The sequence below is a fragment of the Phocoena phocoena genome, chromosome 2 (genome assembly GCF_963924675.1).
Source record: "Phocoena phocoena chromosome 2, mPhoPho1.1, whole genome shotgun sequence".
In the NCBI taxonomy this organism is placed as follows: Eukaryota; Metazoa; Chordata; class Mammalia; order Artiodactyla; family Phocoenidae; genus Phocoena; species Phocoena phocoena.
Window position 1 is genome coordinate 83,899,177 of NC_089220.1, and position 25,441 is coordinate 83,924,617.

General features: G+C 37.2%; 1 protein-coding gene and 1 pseudogene across 1 annotated transcript in view; both read left to right on the forward strand.

The window, feature by feature from the left end:
* Positions 1-19,886, forward strand: part of KNL1 (kinetochore scaffold 1) — a 62,264-nt gene extending 42,378 nt beyond the window's left edge. Inside the window, 14 exon segments of the mRNA XM_065871706.1 lie at positions 4,177-4,292; positions 6,220-6,310; positions 6,891-7,007; positions 8,081-8,168; positions 11,801-11,878; positions 12,045-12,084; positions 13,429-13,530; positions 13,984-14,084; positions 16,829-16,897; positions 17,572-17,681; positions 18,116-18,234; positions 18,938-19,060; positions 19,768-19,861; positions 19,863-19,886. Of these exon segments, the coding sequence (XP_065727778.1) occupies positions 4,177-4,292; positions 6,220-6,310; positions 6,891-7,007; positions 8,081-8,168; positions 11,801-11,878; positions 12,045-12,084; positions 13,429-13,530; positions 13,984-14,084; positions 16,829-16,897; positions 17,572-17,681; positions 18,116-18,234; positions 18,938-19,060; positions 19,768-19,861; positions 19,863-19,886 (1,272 nt within the window).
* A 4,004-nt stretch (positions 19,887-23,890) lies between these two features.
* On the forward strand, positions 23,891-24,254 carry LOC136119284 (DNA-directed RNA polymerase II subunit RPB9 pseudogene; annotated as a pseudogene).
* Positions 24,255-25,441: the final 1,187 nt, after the last annotated feature.

The window sequence follows — 25,441 nt, forward strand, 5'->3', positions numbered from 1 at the left end:
TTGTACAACCCTGTGAATATATTTTTAAAATAATTGTATACTTAAGTGGGTGAATTATATGGTGTGCAAATTAAATCTCAATAAAGTTGTTTAGAAAGAAATCAATTATAGGAGGATTGTATATCTAACATGAAAAGTAAATCAAAGATGGAAACTGGGAAGATACTCATGCATCTTTTGGGTTGCCAACCTCATTATTCTTATCACCATAGTGCCCCTTCCTAGTAGAATCTCCTTGCCTCAGCTGAAGATGGGGAGTAGAAAGGTGCCTAGGTATACAGCCAGAGTCTTAGGAAAAGCAGAAAGAGTACCAGGGGACCAGAGAAAGCAGAGGGGAAGGGTAGGAACAGAGAGGATGCTGGCAGGGTGGAAGAGGGAGAGGGTATGTAGGAAGCTAATCTTTGAGGGTATGAATGCTCCCCTTTCCTCTCAGGCCTTACAGAGGTCAGGAGGGGCAGTGTTAGGGAAATAAATCTGGGAACAAACCCATCAAGATAGTAAGAGAAATCAACTATACTTCAATAAAATAAATTTTTTAAAAAAGATGGTAAGAGAGTTCAAGCTGTATCAGGAAAGAAACTTAAAAATCCCAAAGTAGAGGAAGGCCAAAGAAATGGAGTATGTATGGGCTGTGGAAAATGAGGTTCACAGCTATGGGCATCTGTTCCAGGACTTAGATGACTATGAGTCTCCTTTAGGGTAGAACTGGGGAGAACATTTTTGAGGCAGGTGGGGAGATGTGTGGCAGCCCTCATAGACAGGTGTACAGCATCCATATGTGTGTGTGCAGTTGTAGGAGCTCAGCCGGCAGCACCAGCAAAAGGTACTATGTAGAAATATCAAATCACTATATTGTGTAACAAGAACTAATAACAGTGTTGTAGGTCAGTTTTATTTCAAAAACAAACAAACTTATTAAAAATGAGATCAAATTTGTGTTTACTAGAGGCAGGCAGTGAGAGGTGGGGAAATAGGATCAAGGCAGCCAAAAGGTACAAACGTCCAATTATAAGATAAATAAGTGCTAGGGATGTAAGGTACAGCATGATAAATATAATTAACACTGCTGTATGTTATCTATGAAAGTTGTTAAGAGAGCAAATCCTGTGTTCTCATCACAAGGAAAAATTTTTTCTATTTCTTTAATTTTGTATCTGTATGAGACGATGGATATTTTTGTTTGTTTTTTTGAGATGATGGATGTTTATTAAACTTGTGATAATCATTTCATGATATATGTAAGTCAGATCATTAGCTGTAAAGCTTAAACTTATTCAGTGCTATATGTCAATTATATCTCAATAAAACTGAAAGAAAAAAAAAAGGTGCTATGGTAGTGCCCCAAGACCTCCTGCATGCCCAAGGAGTGGCTCAGGCCACTTCTGGCCGCCTGGCCGGCCGGGCCGGCGGGGAGCACCCACTCCGGCGCGGCGCGCGCCGTGGTGGGAGGGGCCTGAGGAGTTGGGGCCTGCCGCGGGGCCCGGCGGGGGGCGGAGCCGGCGGCCACCGCCGCGGGCGAGTAAAGGAGAAGGCGGAGCGGGAGGCAAAAACACTATAACTTACACCCTTTCAGTGCGGTTGAGGAACTACTGCAAGTACCCCTGCCAGGCCTGAAATACCCAAGAGCTGATTGTGCATAAATTGGGCACTTAATCAAAATAAGTCAAGTGAGGAGGGTGACCTGTGCATATAGTCCTGGACTCAACGTACAGCAAATTACCCATGTATTGCATACAGCATGGACAGTTGCATCCAGTATGTACCCATAGTGCCTGAGCCTAATATCCATTGGCACTTGGCATTCCTGGTGAATCTCTGAGAATGTGGTCCCATGTTTCACTTTGTGGTTATGAAGCTTCAAGAGGAAACCTACTCTTTTTTAAAAAAAAACTTTACTATTATAGGAATTTTCAAACATATACAAAAATAGATAATAGTTTAATGAACTCCCCATGTATCCATCACCAAACTTCAAAAATTATCAACTCTTTATTCTCTACATTTTCCTACCTCCCCACCCCTGTTATTTTCAAGCAAATCCCAGGCATCATCAATTTATCTGTATTTCAGTATGTATCCCTAAAAAGATGGGAACTCTTATTTTTAAAATATCCAAATACCATAATCATATCTTAAAATTATTAAGTCAGTATTTATATTTCCCTGATTGTCTGCATTATTTTCCAGTTTGTTAAGTTGTAACCCAGGTGAGGTCCAAACATTATAAACACTTGATATCTCTCTCTCAATTATCTTTTAAAGTATAAGGTCCCCTTCCATAACCCTCCCTTCCCCCCGCTTCTCTTTCTCTCTCTTCCTCTCTCCCCTAACCCCCTCTTTTTATGAGGAAGCCAGATTTTTCCATACTCTGCTAAGTATGGATTTTGTCCATTGTGTATACCCAAACTTTCATTTTAACGTATTCCTCTGTCCTTTGTATTTTCTGTAAATTGGCAGAGGCCTTTTCAGATGAAGGTTTTTTTTTTCAAGTTTACTTTATAGTTGTACTTTCATCAGGAGATAGTATCTGGTGATGATGTGATGATCAACCATTATTTAATGATCAACCATTATTACTAGATTATCTAGATCTAGTAACTCATTAGGAGTTTGTAAAGTAGTGATATCCTAATTTTCTTCTTTTTTTTCATTTATTGTCTAAATACTTCTATAAAAAGAAATATTCCTTTATCAAGTATTTGGCTCCTATATGAAAGGCAGTCAGCCATTTTCCCAAGGAGGCCTGATTTCTTTGAGAAGAAGTATAGAGCTTTGATTTTTCTTTATAAATTTAGCCTTAAAAATATTTTTTAAGAAAGAGAGTCAACATCAGTTATAATTGCTTTTAGCACATTTTTACACTTTCTGAGCATATCTGTTAGAAAGCTTGTTACAGATAGAGAAATGAGATTAAAATCTCATTCGTTATTTCCTTTTAATTTGTCAACTGAAAGGGGAGAATGAGAGGAAACTAACATTTGTTAGATTACTTCAGCAGGCCCTGAGCTTTGGTACCTTTTTTTTTTTTAATATTTATTTATTTTTAGTTTTGGATGTGTTGGGTCTTCGTTGCTGCATGCGGGCTTTCTCTAGTTGTGGCAAGCAGGGGCTACTCTTCGTTGTGGTGTGCGGGCTTCTCATTGCAGTGGCTTGTTGCGGAGCACGGGCTCTAGGCGCACAGGCTTCAGTAGTTGTGGCATGTGAGCTCTCGGTAGTTGTGGCTCGAGGGCTCTAGAGCACAGGCACAGTAGTTGTGGCACATGGGCTTAGTTGCTCCATGGCATGTGGGATCTTCCCGGACCAGGGCTCGAACCCACGTCCCCTGCATTGGAAGGTGGATTCTTAACCACTGGACCACCAGGGAAGTCCCGCTTTGGTACCTTTTTAAAAGACTTTTACTTTAATCTTAAGAGGTTGGTCAATATTGTCAATATTGTGCCCATTTTATAGGTGAGGAAACCAAAGTTAGAGTGGTAAAATGACTTATTCCGTGCCACACTGCCTATAAATAATGTACAGTTGTGGCGTTTTGTTTGGTTTGGTTTTTAAATGTAATGAGCCAACTTGGTTTTTCCAATACTGCATTAAGGACATCAGAAAGTCATTGGATTAGAGCTGTAAGATGTTTAAAAAATGTCCAAAAGACACTTAAGACATTTTTAAAATAACTAAATTTTTACTGCTTTATTTTATGTATATCAGAAAAGTTTGAGTTCAACCTGGGATACGAGTAAGGAACAGGGTTAGAGAATAAAAATAGAAAAGCATGATCTTGGAAACTGGCATCTTCTTTCTTTCTTTTAAGGGAGACGTTTTTGGTAAGTTTGAATTTTCAGGTATTGATAGTTTTTAAAACAATGCATAGCCATTTTCCTTTCTCCTCAATTTTATTGAGGTATAGTTGACAAATAATGCATAGTATTTTCAAATCACTTTCAATCCTATGAGTGGAACATCCACAGTTCCTCTAAACATCTGTGAGAAATTGACTTTGAGATTAGAGACTTTATTTCAGATTCCAAGTAGTAGCTTACTAGGTATATGAATTTAACAGAGTTTTCAAATTTTTCTTTGTAGAACTTTTTAAAATAGGCACTCTGAGACTTGAAACCGTTCTTGAACATGGTTTGGTTCTCAAAATACCAGTTTTGAGGGACTGATTTTTTTTTTTTCCAGTTTACTATAAACATATCACCTACTCCAGAAGACCTGATGTTAAGTCAATATGTTTACCGACCCAAGATACAGATTTATAAAGAAGATTGTGAAGCTCTTCGCCAGAAGATTGAAGAGTATGAAAGTTTGCATTTTTTTGTGTGTTTTGTTGGATGGGTAAATAATCTGTGTGGCAAGGTTTTGATTAGAATAACACCGGCATAGGAAAAGTTGATAGCATTAATTGGCAGTGTGATATAGTATATGGGAAAGAGTTTCAGCTTTGTAGTCAGACAGATGGAAGTTCAATCCTGGCTACAACAGTAGCTGTGTAACCTTAGGTAAGTCATTTAACCTTCATTTCCACATCCATCAATTGAGGATAATAATACCTACTTAGTAGGTAGAAATGAGCAGTAGAAATAGTGTATATAGAAAGGTTGCGTGCCATTCTTAGCAAAGAGTAGGTCCTTAATAAGCAATCATTATTAGATTATGATATCATAAATTGCAAAAGAACATCTTTAAAAGAAGATAATACCCTTTAGAGATTTATATATAGTGCCTAAAATCAAGATTGACTTTGGGTTTATAATTCTATCACATTTGCCCTTGATTTGCATTTATAAAAGAACAAGGTTTTACTCAGACTATTGTCAGTGGTTTGGTATAAGTAGATGCTGCAGACTAATTTACAAATTAGGTATATCTAGATTTTCGCAGGTAAATCAAGACTTGCGACTCAAGACAATGTTTATATCATACTTATCTAGAACTGTCAAACTAAATTTGAACCAATCTAACAAATAGAAAAGAAATGAAATAATCTTTTAAGAATCATGTAGTTTTAAAACTTTTGGTGGTGAGCACACTGTAGTGTACATAGATGTCAAAATATAATTTACACATAAAATTTATATAATGTTATAAACCAGTTACCTCAATAAATAAAAATAATTAAAGGGAATTATGTAGTTTTAAAACTAGAAGTTTAAGATGCTGTTAAATTATAGTACTGCAGATTTGCCTGATTTCTGGCTTGTTCATTCAAGAAATATGTATCGAGCACCTACTATGTGCCAGGCACTGTACTAAGTCCTGGGGTTCATCACTGAACAAGACAAGTTTCTTAACTTAATGTTGTTTAAAAGAGTTGGGTGTCTCAGGATTTGTCTGAGAATGTTTTGTTTTGAATGAAATAGGTAGATCTTGTATACAATGAAAAGTCTGTTTAGATGTGCTCTACTGTTTGATTTTGCACCTATGTGCCTGTATATATTATCTTCTAATTCTGATAAAAATGTATTTCTTCTACTTATTAACAAGAAACTAATATATAACTTTGCTACTTTTATTAATGGTATTCTATAAAGGTGAGATAAGACCAAAGTGAATTGGAAACCTTTACTTAAAATAATAGCTACGGGGCTTCCCTGGTGTCGCAGTGGTTAAGAATCTGCCTGCCAATGCAAAGGACATGGGTTCGAGCCCAGGCCCGGGAAGATCCCACATGCCGCGGAGCAACTAAGCCTGTGCGGCACAACTGTGGAAGCCCACGTGCCACAACTACTGAAGCCTGTGCGCCTAGAGCCCGTGCTCTGCAACAAGAGAAGCCATGACAATAAGAAGCCTGCGCACCGCAATGAAGAGTAGCCCCCGCTCACCACAACTAGAGAAAGCCCGCGCACAGCAACGAAGACCCAACACAGCCAAAAATAAATAAATAAATAAATTTATTACAAAAAAAAAATAATAGCTACAACTTCACAACAATAATGCATTCACAAGCTTAAGGATTCTCTATAAGCGATGTATTTTTATTTTGGAACAAGTTGATGCATTGAGATGAGAATTCTATTTATTTGGGAGGGAAGTTTTTTTGAATCATAACATTCTTGAACTGTTCTCCAAGTGTTGAAATAATCAGGCTGGCCGCTGTTCCTGAGTGAATTCCCCTCTTTATGTAGAAAAGAACTAGGAAAAATTAAGTATGCCTGTAGATCTGAGCTGATTCATTCTAGCTGACTTCTGAACTCCGTGCTAATTAACTTTTCTATATTTTAGATTAAAGCTTTCTGCACTGAACCAAGATAAACTGTTCACTGATGTAAATAGGAACCTATGGGAAATAGTGAGACACTACTCTGATGAGGAGGTACTTTTTTCTCATTTTCTGAATGGGAATCAGTATAGACATTTTGAGAAATGTTTATTGTGAAATTAGTAACTGTTACTTGATAATTAGTGATGAGTTCTTTAAAATTTACTTCTCAGATATAATATATAAACAAGATTTTATTACACATGAATGATTATTAATATATAATCTTTTCAAACCTTAAGTGATCAATTTAATATATGAAATATATTTGAAATTTATTGAGTTCCCTCCTTGTTTGCTTTTCACTTAGATTAAGATTAGGGGAAGAGATTTACTTTAATTGATTAAATAATAAGCAACTCATTTTATATTTGCCCTAATTAAAGAATTTTATTAACTAAGAGCCAGTCATTTTCTAATTTGTAATATAAGTGAATTAAAAGTAGGAATCAAAATTGAAATCTTTGGACTTAAACTATTAAATGGTATTAAATCTGCAAATGAGAAGCCTTAGGAATCAGAGTCTAGGATGGGCAAAGCTTAGCAGGTACCAGCTGAACCAGCCTTCCCAGACCATTTGCCTTCTCTAACTCATTTGTTTGAGTGCAGTGTAATCTTTGACTTTCCCTTACAGCTGAAGGCCTTTGGAATTTACCTGAACAAAATAAAATCGCGTTTTACCAAGATGACTAAAGTCTTCACTCACCAAGGAAAAGTGTCCCTGTACAGCAAGCTGGTACAGTCGGCTCAGGTAATTTGAGACAGTTAAGAGCTTAGAAAAATCTATTAAAATTACTTTATAGTTGGGGCTTCCCTGGTGGCGCAGTGGTTGAGAGTCCGCCTGCCGATGCAGGGGATGCGGGTTCGTGCCCCGGTCCGGGAAGATCCCACATGCTGCGGAGCAGCTAGGCCCGTGAGCCATGGCCGCTGAGCCTGCGCGTCCGGAGCCTGTGCTCCGCAACAGGAGAGGCCACAACAGTGAGAGGCCCGCGTACTGCAGAAAAAAAAAAAAAAAAATTACTTTATAGTGGTTATGGAATATGAAGCATGTTCCTTAGGAGACATGTGAATGAGAACTGGGCAAAAACTTAAAATTGTTCGTAAGAGGTGGGGTTCAATTTATTGAAAGTAGTAAATCCTGGCATCTTGAGTAATTCTAGAATATATTTACTAATATGTGCCTATGTGTCATCTCAAATTTGTTATTCATTATACATACTGAAATAAAACAATACAGGATTCTGATCTTCCATTGCTAAGGACTGTGCTGTAGTATGATCTTCCTCATAGTCCATACTCAGCTGTGTTTGTGTGTGCATGTGTTTAAAGTAGCATTTCCCAAAATGATCATCCTTTAAGAAAGGTCTTGCATAAAAAAACTTTCCATTGAAAATGTCTGGGAAATGTTACATGCAGTGTCCCCATTTTGGAGAAGTATAATAACTAGCATATTAAAGTCTAAGGTCAGAAATATACATATATATATATTATTTTTAGTCTAAAAAGAAAGAAGTGCTATAATTCTATTTGACCAGTGTTTCCCAAATTTATTTGACCATAGAACATTTTTCATGAACTCTTTTTAAGTAATATATATTAACATCTTATATTACATGGAAATGCTAAAATAAAGTACAAAATATGAACTTATATTAATCTGTTATGTATGCTTTAAAAAATTCTTTTAAGACCAGACTTGAAGTTTTGATCTTTGTTTTAAGATTTGCCTGTTCATGAATTAGACACAGCAGTTTGAACCACTTATAATGTTATAATGTTTTGTTTGGAGTTTTAACTTGACAGTCTATGATATTGTGTGTTTAGAACGAGAGGGAGAAGCTTCAGAAAAGGATAGATGAGATGGACAACATACTTCAGAAGATTGATAACTGTCTCACTGAGGTGGAAATAGGTAAAGTATCTTGAATACTTTTCCAAAAGAAAATTTAATTGTATCTAAATGCTTCCCTACAGTACACATTGCTGGTAGCACTATGCTGAAGGCTTGTATTAGCAGCTTGAGCCATTAAATTAGAGCAAATTAAAGCTCCTTTACTGTCATTCATAATGCAATCAACAAGAAATGCCCAAGATAATAAGTCTCTTTGGGAAGCTCTTCATAACCTAGACCGTGATATTGTGTTGTTGTTGTTGTTTTAATAAATGAACTTACCTCTGTTTGAAAATTATCTGTCCTTTCAGTTGGATCTCTCATGATCCCGACTTGTTAGTATTATCTTGAAACTACTTTCTCGAAGATCACAAAATTTCCCATCATCATCAAATTTGGTAGCTCTCAGTCCTTAGCCATCTAGATGTCTTTCATCATTTGACACTGCTGATTATTCTTTTCTTCCTGAAACTTTCTTCTCCCTGAACTCTATGATACTGCACTACCCTGACCCTATTCTTTTCTCCTAGCTGTTCCTTTTAGCTCCTCTGTTGTCCCTTCTCTAACCCCTTGTGTAAGCATTTAGATTTTATCATCTGCTCATTTCTATATTCTTTCCCCTAATGCTTTCATCTGCCTTAACAATTATGTTATATGAATAATTCCCAAATTCAGTGAAATTCATCAAGCATTTGTTGAGCACCTGCTACATGCCAGATACTGTGCTTAGCATCAGAAAAAAGACATACACAGATTTTTGCCTTTAAGTGGCTTATAATCATTTTGGGTGAGGGCATCTTTAGCCTCTTTCTCTTGAGTTCCAGACTTAATGTTTCCAGCTTCTTGCTGAACCTCTCAGCAAAAGTGTCCTTAAGCACCTTAAACATTATGTGAAAAAATGGAATTTATTGTCTTCCTTTTCCAAAATAAAATCTGAAAACTTCTTATCTCTATAAACAAGTTTTCTTTCTCATCTCTTAACGGCATCACCATTCTTATAAATTGTAAAAGGCTCGAAATTTTATTGTCTTGTAGTCTCTCTTAAGTCCTGTCATATCTGCTTCTTCAGTATCCCCTGTGTTCTTTCCCATTCACATTAAGGCTGTCAGTAATTCTGACGTGCTATTTCCAGTCTTCTAACTAATCTTTCTACACTCTTAATTTTATTCTATTACACTCTTAATTTCATTCTGTCTCTTTCCTGTCCAACCTGCACATTGCTGCCAGATTAATGATTATGAAAGACAGTTTTCATTATGTTACTTCTCTGAAAACTTTTCTGCCTTTCCATTTATTACAAAATAAAATCCAGACTCCTGAGCTTGACATTTAACAATCTCTACAATCATTTTCAGATATTCCTTTCTTATATGATTTTACTATTATTCCCTTACACATCCTAAATTCCAACCAAATTTTGTCATTTCTGTGCAGTGCTGCCACTTTGTCTTTGCCTAATGTATTCTCCCTCTATTTTTACCAAAGGACATGTTCTCTATCTTCCTTGAGCTACCATGGCTACTTTGTTAGTACCTCTTATATTACCTATCATATCTACTTGTAATTATGGTTACTTTTTATAGTTTATTTTCCTAAGTAAATTGGAAGCTCCATAGGGGCAAAGATCAGCTTTTATTTTTCTTCATATCCTTCAAAGTTCTTAGCACTATGCTTTGTACAGAATAAGTGCCTAGTACATGTTTTCTACATTGAATTGATAAGTATATGAATTTCATAATCTTAAACTGTACCACCCCTTTGTTCATTATCTTGCTTTTTTACTTCATGAAAATAAATAGAAGCCATTAGGGTCAGAACTTCTAAACTTTCTGCTACCAAACAAACCAAACTTTTATATATCTATATCAATTCTTTCATCCTTCCTTTTCCCTAAGATCAGTGTTTCCACCTAAACTTTGAATTGCAGCGCCTCTTGTCTTCTCAGGAATCTTATAGCACTGATTTTCTCTTATCTATTGTATATTCAACCTCTCTGCCTCTTACACTGGATATGTTCACCTCTCTCTTATCTTTAAAAATACCAACAACCACACTCTTTCTAGGTACCACTGGATGGCTCCCTATTTCTTTCTTCATTATTCCTTGAGCAAATTACTGAGTACCTGTTATGTGCCTTGTATAGTGCTCGGTGCTAAGAGTACTATGGTGATTAAAAACAAAACTTTATGCCCTCGTGGAGCATTTTTTTTTCATTTATCAATACTTCAATTACTTTCTTTTGTTTAATATTTATTTATTTATTTGGCTGTGTCGGGTCTTAGTTGCAGCACACAGGATCTTCGTTGCAGCATGCAGGGTCTTTCGTTGCAGCATGTGAGCTTCTCTCTAGTTGTGGCGTGCAAGCTTAGTTGCCCCGCGGCATGTGGGATCTTAGTTCCCTGACCAGGGATCAAACCCATGTCCTCTGCGTTGGAAGGCAGATTCTTAACCACTGGACCACTGGGGAGGTCCCCGATTACCTTCTTTTAATTCAAACATTTATACACAAAGAAAGGTTTCCATGCTTTAATTTTTTAACATAATATACAGAACCACAATACTATTTCAATTGCAAATCATGGGAGATCACATTCAAATATGCTTGGATTTGACAAGTTGCTATTACAATACTGAGAAAAGATTATAAGAATTAAATAGTTTTATGGTAACTGCTATGGAAGAGTGGTTCCATGGTGCTATAAGTTCCTGAAACAGAAATCTGACCTAGTCAGGTCAGGAGAGGCTTCCCTCTGAGGAAGTGTCATTTAAGTCAAGATCTGAAGAATAAGTAGGAGTTAAAGTGAGAAGGGAGGGGAGAGCCGACTATTCAATATGAATAGCACAGGTAGAAGCCCTTCTATGGGAAAGAATATACCAAGTACAAGGGTCTGAAATAAGGCCAATGTGGCTAGAATAGAAAGAGCAAAAGGGAACACAGTCTGAGATGAAAGTGGAGATGTCACTTTTAGGGGCCAGGCCAAGGAGGGCCTCTTAAGGAGTTTTGAGTTTTTCTAAGAACAGTGAATAGCCATTTGAAGGGTGTTAAGCACTGGCTGCAGTGTAGATACTGGATTTGAATAGATCAAGAGTAATTATAAGAAGTTAAGTGTAGTTATTGGACTGATGTGGTTAAGAAAGGACAATAGCTTATATTAAGGGAAGCTGGTGGTGGCAAAGGATAAAAGTGGATTCAGAAAATATTTTTGAGGTAAAAATCTAAACTTGGGTTTGGATGTGGGGAGAGAGAAGGCTTTTAAGGATGCGTCCAAGGTTTCAGAAACAAATTAAATTTAAAAATGTAAATTTGTGTATGTGCATCTGTATATGTGTATCTGTTCCTGCTTAGTCCATGGGGTTTCCTAACAATAACTTTAATATATGCAAATTATATATAAACAGTTTCCATCTCAGAGTGTCCCCTAAGAAGCTGCTATTGGAGATCATTGCCATATGGCTCAAAGTTCACTTGTCTGCCACTAGAAGCAAGTCTTCGTATGAAATTATTATTATAGCTCAGTGCTTTTTTGGCAAGGAAAGGTGGAGAAAGATGAATGTGAAATATTCATAACACTTCATTTGGGGACCATCTATTCTTTTCATTTCTGGTTGTTTATTTTTGACTGAGTTATTCTAACGCATGTTGTCTACTTTAGAAACTAAGTATTTGGAGGATGAACAGAAAGACAATCCTGTGGAAGAGTGGGATTCTGAAATGAAGTCTGCAGAGAAAGGTAACTGAATTAATTAAGGAGATAAATGGGGGGGAAAAATCCCCTGTTCTGAGTTTATTTATTTATTTAGGTAAGATTAGTGAGATAGACTTTTCAATAAAACAGATGATTTTTGTACCAATATTTTAATGTGTACATTCTGATAGATTTATTTTTCTTTTCAAAGAACTGGAACAGCTGAAAACTGAAGAAGAAAAGCTTCAAAGGTTAGTCTTCTGTTTGAGTGTTAGAAAATATGCTAAACTTCACATGGCTAAGTGACTTCCTACCTCCAGAAACTGACAAGATTGAGGGCATGAGTATTGACTAAGGCTGAGTCAGAGCTTCTACTGTACTTTGAACTTGACCTTGGAGGCCATCTTAGTCAATAGTATTTTCTAAGCATTTATTGTTTACAGAGCATTAATCCAAGGCAGTAGTTCTAAAGCTTGTAAAATATCAGGATCCTGGGCTTCCCTGGTGGCGCAGTGGTTGAGAGTCCGCCTGCCGATGCAGGGGACACGGGTTCGTGACCCGGTCCGGGAGGATCCCACATTGCCACGGAGTGGCTGGGCCCGTGAGCCATGGCCGCTGAGCCTGCGCGTCCAGAGCCTGTGCTCCGCAAGGGGAGAGGCCACAACAGTGAGAGGCCCGCGTACTGCAACAAAACAAAACAAAACAAAACAAATATCAGGATCCTATTAAAGAAAATCTAGCATTAAACTGCTTTTATATGGCACTTAAGTATAAATAAATATAAAATGAGGTATGTGTTTCTTTTTTTTTTTTTTTTTTTTTTTTTGCCGTACGCAGGCCTCTTCTCACTGTTGTGGCCTCTCCCGTTGTGGAGCACGGGCTCCGGATGCGCAGGCTCAGCAGCCACGGCCCACGGGCCCAGTCGCTCCATGGTATGTGGGATCCTCCCAGACCGGGGCACGAACCCGTGTCCCCTGCATTGGCAGGCGGACTCTCAACCACTGCGCCACCAGGGAAGCCCGTGTGTTTCTTATACTCTGGATCTTATTTAACTATAAGACTAAAAGAAATCAAATACAAATAATGGCAAAACCAAAAAAATTCCAATTGAAAATGTAAATTTGACAGGTGATAATATCAATATTTGGCTAAAAATAAATTGATGCTAGCAAAATGACTAACAAATTATAAGTTCTATTTAGCTCTAATAAACTGAACAAAACCAAATGCAGGCACTGAAATTATGTCATGTCTCAGTTTTATGTTGGGCATTCTTACGGTCTACATTATGCTTACATTTTTAACATCAAAATGAAAATGTAAATTTTAATAATAATCCTAGAGAACATGTGAACCCCTAAGAATATCTTCATGGATCCCAATTTGAGCGCCATTGATTTAGGTCTTTCCTAAGTAGACCCAAACTTCTAGTTTAATGCTTATTAAAAAAAAAAAAAACTAAGAATGCAAAATGGATGTCATACACCTCACTGGGGAGCCATTTAGCACATGACTTTTTGTCATAAACTTTTAATGAAGTCTCAATTCTCTAACAGTGGCCTTATCTTTCTCTAAATACCTGGTTTGATTTGCAGAAATCTTTTAGAGCTGGAGGTACAGAAAAAGCAGACCCTTGCTCAAATAGACTTTGTGCAAAAACAAACAAATAGAACTGAAGAGCTACTGAATCATTTGAGGTAAGGAAAAGTAGGTGACATTAACTTGTGTTTTATCCTGTACCTTCATGGTTGTCTAAATCCACTAGTACAGTTGACATGTGTTTGTAATGTGTATCACTGTTTTTAATCTATAATACAATGCATTCTCAAAAAAAAGTTAATATACTCAACACTAAGCTGAAAGTATACAAGGTGGGAGAGCTATAGAATTATAATTTTTAAATATTTAATATTTTATATTGCCTAGACTTGGTTTTTCTCTGATATACAACTCAGGATTGAGTCCATTCTTATTTCTTTCAAAAGCATAAGTTTGTATATTCACAATATTGGAATTAAAGTAATGATTGTCTCCCAAGACAGTAGAAAACTCCAGCAGCTGCTGATGGTACTATTCAGGTGGTATAAGAAGTTAACTCTCTTCTTTTATCTCAAAAAGTGGTTTTTTTGTCTTGTTTATTCTCTCTTCAGCTTGTCTGAATGGGATGTCATTGAGTGGAGTGATGATCAAGCTATATTCACCTTTCTTTATGACACAGTAGAACTCACCATCACCTTTGGAGAGCCAGTAGGTGAGTAGCAAGAATAAGATAATTCCCCTGCACATAAATGTACGGCTAAACTTAAAGATTCATATCTCTATTTTAATACAATAATAACTATTGACATAATAAAAGCACTGCTGAAAATCTTAATTAAAAGAGGCAATCTCTTTAATTAGTGATAATAGAATTTTATTTTATTAAATAAAAAACAAAATAAAAATTCAGCTAGTGAAAGTTGCCCTTTGTCAAATTACATTAGATAGAAATTTTGCCCATCCAAAATAATGGATCAACATGCTATTCATATCTGTTTACTCTGAGTTCCTTTTTTCCATCTGTCTTTTGTGATAGAGAATTTACTCTAATGGCTGATGATTCTTGACTGGTTGTTTTTTTGTATATAAGTTAACCTAAAAAGCTAATTGGAAATTCTGTGTGTATTGGTAGGTTTATCAAAGTAGGTAGACATCACTATATGGTAACTTGACAGAGTCCTAGCTATTTTGTTAAAATCTCCTGTCAGTATCTTTAGGTCTTTTCTCTTGAAACAGATAGCTTCAGCATGGCCAACCCTGGGTGATCATGGCCAAATTGAAACTTAGGATCTTTATAATCTCCCAGCCTCCAAACCCAATTCTCCTTAAAAGTTCCTGGGAATTCCCTGGCAGTCCAGTGGTTAGGACTTGGAGCTTTCACTACTATGGCCCTGGGTTTAATCCCAGGTTGAGGAACTAAGATCCCGCAAGCCGCATGGTGCGGCCCCCCCAAAAAAAGTTCTTTTTCTAATGAATACCATCAACTTCTGTTCAAGTTCAAAATTAAAACTTAGGAATCACTCTATACCTCTTTCTTTATTTTTATTTATTTATTTTTGGCTGCGTTGGGTCTTCATTGCTGCACACGGGCTCTCTCCAGTTGCGGCGAGTGGGGGCTGCTCTTCGTTGTGGTGCACGGGCTTCTTATTGCATGCGGTGGCTTCTCTTGTTGCAGAGCATGGGCTCTAGGCACGTGGGCTTCAGTAGTTGTGGCACGCAGGCTCAGTAGCTGTGGCTTGCGGGCTCTAGAGTGCAGGCTCAGTAGTTGTGGCGCATGGGCTTAGTTGCTCCGCAGCGTGTGGGATCTTCCCGGACCAGGGCTCGAACCCTTGTCCCCTGCATTGGCAGGCAGATTCTTAACCACTGCACCACCAGGGAAGTCCCTATACCTCTTTCTTCCTCACCAGGCATATCTAAATCATGAAGAAGACTTATTGATTTAAATTTAATATTCATCTACTTTTTTGTGTCTCTTCTATCAATAGTCATCTCTAATCTAAATGATTACAATAACACTATAGCTGGTCATTCTGGATCTTTTCCTTTTCCTCTCCAATTCTTTCTCCTTCCTGTAGCAATAGTGATTGTTTAAAAGTTTATCATGCACCTCCTACTCTTAGACTAATGATCAAAATACTAATATAGCCTGTAAGGCCCTGCATGAATTGAATTTTTCCTCCTTTTCCTGCCTCATTTTACACTGTTCTCTGCACGTCGGCCACAATGGATTTCTTTCATTTCCTTAAAAGATCATGGTCTTTCATGCTCAGTCATATTCCATCCTACCTCAGGACATTCATACTGATGTTTCTTATGCCTAGAAGCTCTTTCCCCTGTCTTAGTCCTTCTGGGCTGCCATTTTAAAAATACCATAAACTGAGTAGCTTATAAACAACTACTGGAGGCTGGAAGTTCAGTTCTGGAGGCTGGAAGTCCAAGATAAGGATGCCAGCAGAGTCAGGCCAGGGCCCTTTTCCGGGTTGCAGACTTTTCATTGTATCCTCACATGACTGAAGGCCTAGTTAGCTCTCCAGGGTCTCTGTTGTAAGAGCACTAATCCCATTCCTGAGGGCTCTACCCTCCTGATCTAAGCAACTCCCAAAGGTCCCATCTCCTAATACTATCACACTGGGCATTAGGATTTCAGCCTATGAATTTCAGACCATAGCACCTCCTCTTCACTAAATAAATGTCTACTAATAGTCTTTAAGAGCTCAGCTAAATTATCACTTTCTCAGGAAAGTTTTCCCTGACTCTCCTTTACTCATTCCCTCCACTACTTGCCCTCCTGGAATATGTTCTCATTGCTTCCTGCAGTTTTCTTAATTGAGCTTATTATAGTTTGTAGTTCTTAGTATGTTTATTAGTACAATTATCTGTGTGTCCCCCTGAGTTGTAAGCTTCTTTAGAGCGTAGATTGATCATGTCTGTTTGTCTCACTGTCATATCCATGGTGCCTAATACATAGAAAATAATCAACAAAGTGAAAAGAATCAGAATTTGAGATACAGGAGATAACTCTGGTGTCTGGAAGAGCAATCAGCTCTCCTGGCTACCTAAAATTCATTACTATAATGCTGAAAGCATACATGATTTTCACTGTATTAGTACAAAGATAGTAGGTCTGGGGAGGTCATAGTCATTTTCTTTATATGGTTCCTGAAAATAATATTATCTTCACACAGAAGTTAGGGATCAAAGGAGGAGGCCCTGATAAATTACAGAAATGTTCCACACCTTAAATGTCATTTAATGGCCTGCCCAGTTAATATAGTTCAGCATTCTCAGGGGAAACTTTGCATACACAGAGAATAATATGATTCAAGGATAAACCTTCAGCTGCCTATGAAAAAAACCTTGCTACCCAGAAAGAGGAGGATTCTAAAGTACTGAGTTATATGTGGCTTTGAATCAGATAATAAAAAGAAATACTATCCTTCTGTTGGTTTTTCCTAGTTGGTCTCCGTTTCCTGGACAAGGCTTGTAGGAAGATTGTTGACCTGAATTTTCAATCTCTGTTAGATGGTAAGTTCAAAACATTTAAACCAACAAGACTTTGTTGGAAATTTACAAGTGTATATTACTCCTTGAGAACTCTTTTACATACTAAATTAAATATAAACAACAACAATAATAATAATTTGTTCTTAGAAATGTGTATTAGACCTAAAACTGCTTGGGTATTGTTCCAAATATTGGGTGGGTTTTAAAAGAAATTCTTTTAAAAAGTTATTACTAGATCTTGAACAATGGTTAATAATAGCTATTTCCATAATTTACAAATTACTATTATGAGTACTTACTCTGTATCAGGCATGTGTACTACCTACATCAACACTACTCCCCATTTTACAGTTAGGGAACTATAGCTCAAAAGAAGTAAGTATTGTGTTTAGGATCACTCAGCTAGTAAGGAAAGCCAGAATTTAAACTCAGGGTTATGTTACATTTAAGCCTATACTTTTAACTAAGTTCTATTCCATATGTGATAAAGGCTTGAGTTTATATAAGAATGTCTTATGTTCACTATATATGTTGATTTATGTGTTTGAAAATAAAATGGAGAAGATAATTAGACACCTAGTAGTTTGAAGGTATTTTTAGTTAATATTTCTAGCTTGTATTTATATATATATATATATAAAATATATGAATAATAAGTAATACTCTGCTTTTGATTTTTTTTTCCCCTTCCTCAGAGGATAAAGCTCCTCCTTCCTCCCTTTTAGTTCATAACCTTATTTTCCAGTACATTGAGCAACAGCAATCCTGGAAGAAGAAATGTACAACACAGCATCAGGTACCCAAGGTAAATTCCCATTGAAATATTTAAAGGAAAATTATGTTAACTGTCCCAAACAGCAGAACTGAGGGTTTCCCTGGTGGCGCAGTGGCTGAGAGTCCGCCTGCCGATGCAGGGGACACGAGTTCGTGCCCCGGTCCAGGAAGATCCCACTATGCCGCGGAGCGGCTGGGCCTGTGAGCCATGGCCGCTCAGCCTGCACGTCCGGAGCCTGTGCTCCGCAACGGCAGAGGCCGCAACAGTGAGAGGTCCGAGTACTGCAAAAAAAAAAAAAAACTCTTGCACCAAACAGCAGAACTGAAATTTTATATATGTAATAGTGTATCCTGAAATGATAAATATATTAAATTGTTTAACTTTGGGGGGTTCTTTATAAAAGAGCCACTAAACACTGAAATGTTTTCATACTCTCATTTTTTTTTTTTCCCTATTTTTCCCAGATGCTTCAAGAAATCTCACTGGTAGTGAGCCATTGCAAACTTCTTGGAGAGGAGATTGAGTTTTTAAAGCGATGGGGACCAAATTATAACCTAATGAACATAGCTGTGAATAATACTGAGTAAGTGTGTTAGTTCCCTAGGGCTGCCATAACAAAGTACGACAAACTGGGTGGCTTAAACAACAGAAATTTATTGTCTCACAGCTCTGGAGGCTGAAAGTCTAAGATTGAGGTGTCAGCAGGGTCAATTCCTTCTGATGGCTGTGAAAGAGAATCTTTTCCATGCCTCCCTCCTGACTTCTGGTGATTTGCTGGCAGTCTTTTGGCATTCCTTAGTTGTAAATATATAATCCCAATAGCTCCTTTCATTTTCACATGACATTCTTCCTGTGTGCATGTCTGTGTCCAAATGTTCCCTCTTGATTAGGACACCAGTCATTTTGGATTAGGGGCCCCCACCCTACTCCAGGAGGACCTCATCTTAATCCATTAAATCTGCAATGACTCTGTTTACAAATCAGTACATACTCTGATGTACTGGGGATTAGGGCTTCAACACATGAATTTTTAGGGGACACAACTCAATCTATAACAGTAAGTAATTAGTTGAAAACTTATTAAGATAATTTATTTTATTGAGTTTCATGACTAATGAAAATACAACCATAATCATATTTTGTTGCAGTTGTTTTACTCTGTTTGTTTGATAAGGACAAGAAATGATGTATACCAAAGTTTCTCATGCCAGTATAAAAGCAAAATGTATTTGTGTTTCATTCTATTTTTGTTTTGTATTTTTAATTGAGGATCTTGTCTTTTACAGATTGAGGCTTTTATTCTGCAGCTCAGCAGCATTTGCAAAGTTTGAGATAACTTTGTCTCTCTCAGCCCATTACCCATCTGTCCCATTACCTTTCTCTATTCAAAATCACCTTGGAAACATTGGGTGAGTAAAAGGCCAGCAGGAAAGGGCCCCCAACTACTTTTTTACCTTTGTTATATCTTTTGAAAGATCTCTCAAAGTGGTCAGAAAATGGATAGACCATAGTGAAAGCCAAATGTCACCTCTATCTGACTTCATTTTGAAGAATTTGTTCTTTTAAAGTCAGTGACCTTCATTGCTATCTCCAGTGGATGCTGGAGACAGCTGGTCTATTTTTTTATACTTGCTCCACTTTTTGAACACCTCTACCTAAACAGGAATCAAGAAGGATAAAAATCCTGCATAAGCTTAGTCCAGATCATATTTGAACAACTTTTATGGTGCAGTCATAGTGCTTTTCTCAATTAGTCTGTGGAAACAGACCTAAAAATATTTCATTTCTACTGTATATTTTGTGACTTTTTGGACACACTGCTGACAGATTGTAAAGTGACAGAGTTTAGAATATGCCCACCTCAAATCCATCAGCAAACACCAACAGATATTTATAGCTAGAAAAAGCAACTAAGTCAAGATACCTCACAATTATATACAGAATTGGTTCTTAGGCCTTATTTTTGGAATCTCAGTTTAAACTGGACAATCTAGTTATTTCCAGAAATACCTATTTGTGCTTCCTAGCAGTCTCAGAAACTGTACTCAAAAATATGAATTCCACTGAAATTAAGACAAGTTTCCAGAAAAATTAAGTAACCTTTTGTTCTTTACAGCCTAGATAAAATCGCTGCCATTCTGTCTAAAGCGCCACTGGAAGACAACTACCTAAAGAATGTAGTCAAGCAAATTTACCAAGATCTGCTTCAGGACTGACTGCCATTTCTACCAGTAGACCCATGGGCTACAGTTGTAACAAATCAAGCACAGTACACTAAATAACAATATTATGTCAGAGTCTCCATTGCTGTTTAATCATCTTTAGGTCATAGAAGCCTAAAATTTCTTCTGATGATGTTATAGTTAATTTGTATGGTTTTTAAATTTCTGCAGTCAGGAGTAATGAAAGGCCTCAAATAGCCTGCTGTCAACTTACTCACCTTTCTACCAAAGGTTTAAGTAGTAGAACACTTAGGGAAAATTTCTCCTAACTAAAGTTGTGCTCTCCGCTTCAGTACAAGCCCTAAGGAGTAACTTTTAAGTATAAGAAGAGGTGTCACCACCGACAAAAACATTAGCCATTTTCCATATATAGGGCTGTGATTTTTAGTTGCTGGCTTCTGCCTACCAGGTATTTCTGGGGTAGTCATGTCTATCTACCAACCACTCATCTTCCTTTTGCTCCATTCCAGAGATGTTATTAAGAGAAAGCAATAGCACTCAGCTATTGGAATGGTTGCCATCTTTTCTCAAAGGCCTTGCCTTCTTTTAAATAGTGTCTATTAGTATTTTCCTAATAAATATAATTTTGTAGGGAAAGTTAATTCATCTTTGGTCCAATACATATATGTAAATATATTAATATTGTTCTTGTGTTTGTGAGGTAGTAAGGAGATGTATATAGAAATACAGAAAGATGTATAGACACCCTTCTGCCTGGGCAGTTTCTATCTTTCTGAAGGATGCTTTACAGCAAGATTCTCAGTCTCCTTTTATTTAATAACCAGCTTCAAACAATATCACACCCAAAATACAGGTTTGTCAAGTTTTGGCAATAGTAATGAACTTAATATAAGTACTGGTTTCTGAAGCCATACGTTTCTCATACATAAAAATAAGCACGTCATTGATATTGAATGATCAGTATTATCTGTAAGATAGACAAATATGAAAAAACTTCACCCAATCTTTAGTCAAATCTTAATCATGATAATTTTTGTTTCTCGTATATTGAAGCCTAAACTAAAATATATTTGCATTTTTAAACTAGTTCGTCTTAATATTTTGCATTATACTTTAGGATGGGGTTTAAAGACCTATGGGGCCCACGGATGTTATCTGCCCTTTTGATTGGCTTTTACTTCGGAGCTACTTTGTCAAAAGAGCAACTGGTCTTTTAAGCTTCAAAAGTCAACATAAAACTCATTTGCCATAAAAATCAAGATGTAGATGTTCCCTATTTCTGTGAACTCCTTGAAAAACTTTTAAAGTCACCAATATGGTCTATTTCTCATGAAACTTAAATTAGTTTTCTTACTGGAGTTATTTCTTTTCTGTAAAGCTAAAAAATAGTTTTGTTTTATGCATTTTGGTAACCTGGAATGACCAGTTCCCAGAATGATTTGGCTTGTAATGATGGTCTCTGCTTTCTTGGGCTTGGAGTACATAATTGTAATATTTACCTAGTTATTTGCTTTTGTATTTGTTCAAAGTATTGCTTATTTTTATAAAATTCTTTGGAAGTTTTTCCTCTACTGATTGGAAGCAGATTAGTTTTTGTGCTATTAAAATAAGCTTATTATATGAAATATTTTAAAAGCAGTGTCTCTTTATGAAGTTTTTTTTTTTTAACCATGTATCCAATACATCTTTGAAGATATGCCAAAGAAAGCTCCATTTAGGAACACCCACCTATTTGAAAACTCAGATAAGATTAAAGTATGTCAGGACCTTAATCAAAGAACCAGGTACAAACCATAGTTATCCTTATGTCTCTAAAGGACAGTAAAAGAAAGCTATTTTGAAGTTCCTTAGGAAACTATCACTTCTTATGAGTTAACGGAGTGGTTCTCAAAGTATAGTCCCTAGACCAGTAGCAGCAGCCTCACCCCAAAGCTGCTGAATTAGAAACGCTGAGGGAGGGGACCAGCAATCTGGGTTGTTGGGGTTTTTTTACTTTCCTTTTTTCAAAACAACTTTATTGAAATATAATTTACATATGATTCATCATTTTTTAAATTTATTATTTTTTTTGGCTACGTTGAGTCTTCGTTGCTGTGTGCGGGCTTTCTCTAGTGGCAGCGAGCAGGAGTTACTCTTCGTTGCACTGTGCAGGCTTCTCATTGCTGCAACTTCTCTTGTTGCGGAGCACAGGCTCTAGGCACGCTGGCTTCAGTAGTTGTGGCACGCAGGTTCTAGAGCGCAGGCTCAGTAGTTGTGGTGCACAGGCTTAGTTGCTCTACAACATGTGGGATCTTCCCGGACCAGGGCTTGAACCCATGTTCCCTGTATTGGCAGGCGGACTCTTAACCACTGCGCCACTGGTGAAGTCCCTGACTCATCATTTAAAGTGCCCAAATGAATGGTTTTTAGTATATTCACAGATACGTGCAACCATCACAATTTTAGAACATTTTCATCACCTCAAAAAAAACCCCCACTTTTCAACAAAAGGTGCTGGGAAAATTGGATATCTACATACAAAAGAATGAAGTTGGACTCTTACACCATATGCAAAAATTAACTCATAATGGATCAAAGATATAAATGTAAGAGCTAAAACTTAGAAGAAAACGGGAAAAGCTTCAAAACATTGGATTCAGTAATGATTTCTTAGATACGACACCAAAAGCACAGGCAACAAAAGTAAAAATAGTTAAATAGAACTATCAAAATTTAAAACTTGTGCATCAAGGGACATAATCAACAGAGTGGAAAGGTAATGTATAGAATGGGAGAAAATATTTGCAAATAATGTATCTGATAAGGGCTTAATATCCAGAATACTCAAAGAACTTCAATAACAAAAACAAAAAAACCCGTATCACCCAATTTAAAAATAGGCAAAGGACTTAAATAGACATTTCTCCAAAGATGATACACAAATGGCCAACAAGCACATGAAAAGATGCACATTATTTGTATTAGGGAAATGCAAATTGAAACCAAAATGAGATAACCACTCACACCCACTACAATGACTGTAATCAAAAAAAAGATGGGGACTTCCCTGGTGGTCCAGTGGTTAAGACTCAGTCCCCACTGCAAGGGGCACCGGTTCGATCCCTGGTCAGGGAACTGAGATCCTGCACGCCCATGCAGTGCGGCCCCCAAAAAAGAGGGAAAAAGACAAGATAACAAGTGTTGGCAAGGATGCAGAAAAATCGGAACCCTTGTCCACTGTTGAATTGATGGAAATAAAATGATGCAGCTGCTATGGAAAACAGCACAGTAGTTACTCAAAAATTAAAAGAATTAACCGGGCTTCCCTGGTGGCGCAGTGGTTGAGAGTCCGCCTGCCGATGCAGGGGACGCGGGTTCGTGCCCCGGTCCGGGAAGATCCCACATGCCGCGGAGCGGCTAGGCCCGTGAGCCATGGCCGCTGAGCCTGCGCGTCCGGAGCCTGTGCTCCGCAAAGAGAGAGGCCACAGCAGTGAGAGGCCCGCGTACCGCAAAAAAAAAAAAAAAAAAAAAAAAAAAAAAAAAAAAAAAGAATTAACCATGCGATGTAGCAATTCTACTGGGTATATACCCAAAAGACGTGAAAGCAGGAACTCTAACATATTTGTACACTCACGTTCATAGCATATTCACTTATAGGCAATTTCAGTGTCTATCAGTTGATGAATGGATAAATAAAATGTTATATACATAAAATGGAATATTATTCACCCTTAAGAAGGGGAAAAAAATTCTGGCACATGCTACAACATATGAATCTTGAGGATATTATGCAAAGTGAAATGAGCCAGTCACAAAAAGATAAATACTGCATGATTCCACTTACATGAGATGCTGAGTGTGGTCAAATTCATAGACACAAAGTGGAAGGGGGCGGGGAATGAGGAATTCTTGTTTAATATGTATAGAGTTTCACTTTTGTAGGATGAAAAAGAATTCTAGAGATTGTACAACAATGTGGATGTACTTAACACTACTGAAATGTACACTTAAATTGGTTAAGATGTCAATTTTTGTGCATTTTACCACAATTTTTTAAAAACATCCATAGGTGTTGCTATGGAAACAGACAGGACCTAGGAACCAGGCTTCATGGTTATTATATTCTGCCAGGAGTGTAACATGTTTTACCCAAGGGGGACAAAGACAACCGCATTCTTTTCTACGCATGCTAGAATTGTGATTACCAACTGGAGAAGAAAAACGGGGCATCATCTACGTCAGCAACATAACACAACTGACCCAGAACATCACTGACGTGTCCCAGGACCAGATGCTGCCTGGAACCGAGCACTACCGCTGCCAAAAGTGCCGCCACAAGGAGGCAGTGTTCTTCCAGTCACACAGAGCCAGGGCTGAGGACACCATGAACCGGCACTACCTGTGCAGGGCCCCACACTTCGGCCACCACTGGAGTGAGTGAACCCCTTCAGCCCCACATGTATAAATGCTGGGTTCCTGCGTGCAAAACAAACAAAACCCATAGCCTTTAGGTATTGCCCCCTATTTTCACATCACCCCAACCCACCTTACCCCTAAAGCAACTAGTAATCTCCTTTTTTTTTTTTTAAATAGCTCTTTATTGGAGTATAATTGCTTCACAATACTGTGTTAGTTTCTGTTGTACAACAAAGTGAATCAGCCATATGAATACACATGTCTTCATATCCCCTCCCTCTTAAGCCTCCCTTCCATCCTCCCTATCCCACCCCTCTAGGTCATCGTAAAGCACCATATAATCTACTTTTTATTACTATGACTTTGCCTATTCTAGACCTTTCATATTAATGGAAGCATATAATATGTGATATTTTATGACTGGTTTCTTTAGCATAATGTTGGAAGGTTCAGTCAAGTTATGTATCAGCTTCATTCATTCCTTTTTATGACCAAATAATATTTCATTGCATGAATATACCACATCTTATTTATATGTATTAGGGTAATGGGATTTTAGAGATTACACAAGCAACAAATATATATATACAAATTAGACTTCATCAAAATAAAAAGGTTTTGTGCATTAAAGAATATCAAAGTGAAAAGACAATCTAAAGAATGAGAAAAGATAATTATGAATCATATATCTGAGAAGGATCAAGTATCCAGAATATGTAAAGAATTCTTACAACCTAATAAATAGACAACTCTATTTTTTAAATGGACAAAGGACTTGAATAGACATTTCTCTAAAGATCTACAAATGGCCAAAAAGTACATGAAAAAGATGCTTGACATCATTAGTCATTAGGGAAATGAAAATTCAAACCACATTGAGATACCACCTTAAACTTACTAGGATGGGTTATATAAGTTTTTAAAAATTGAAAATAAGTGTTGGATAGGATGTGGAGAATTTGGAACATTGTGATTGTTGTAAAATAATGTAGCCACTATGAATGTAAAATGATGCAGCCACTATGGAAAACAATTTATCGGTTTCTGAAAAGGTTAAACATAGAACTACCAAATGACTGAGCAATTCCAATCCTAGGTATATATCCGAAGGAACCGAAAGCAGGAACTTGGAAAGATATTTGTACATTAATGTTCATAGCAGCATAATTCACATTAGCCAAAAGGTGGAAACAATTCAAGTGTATATCAACA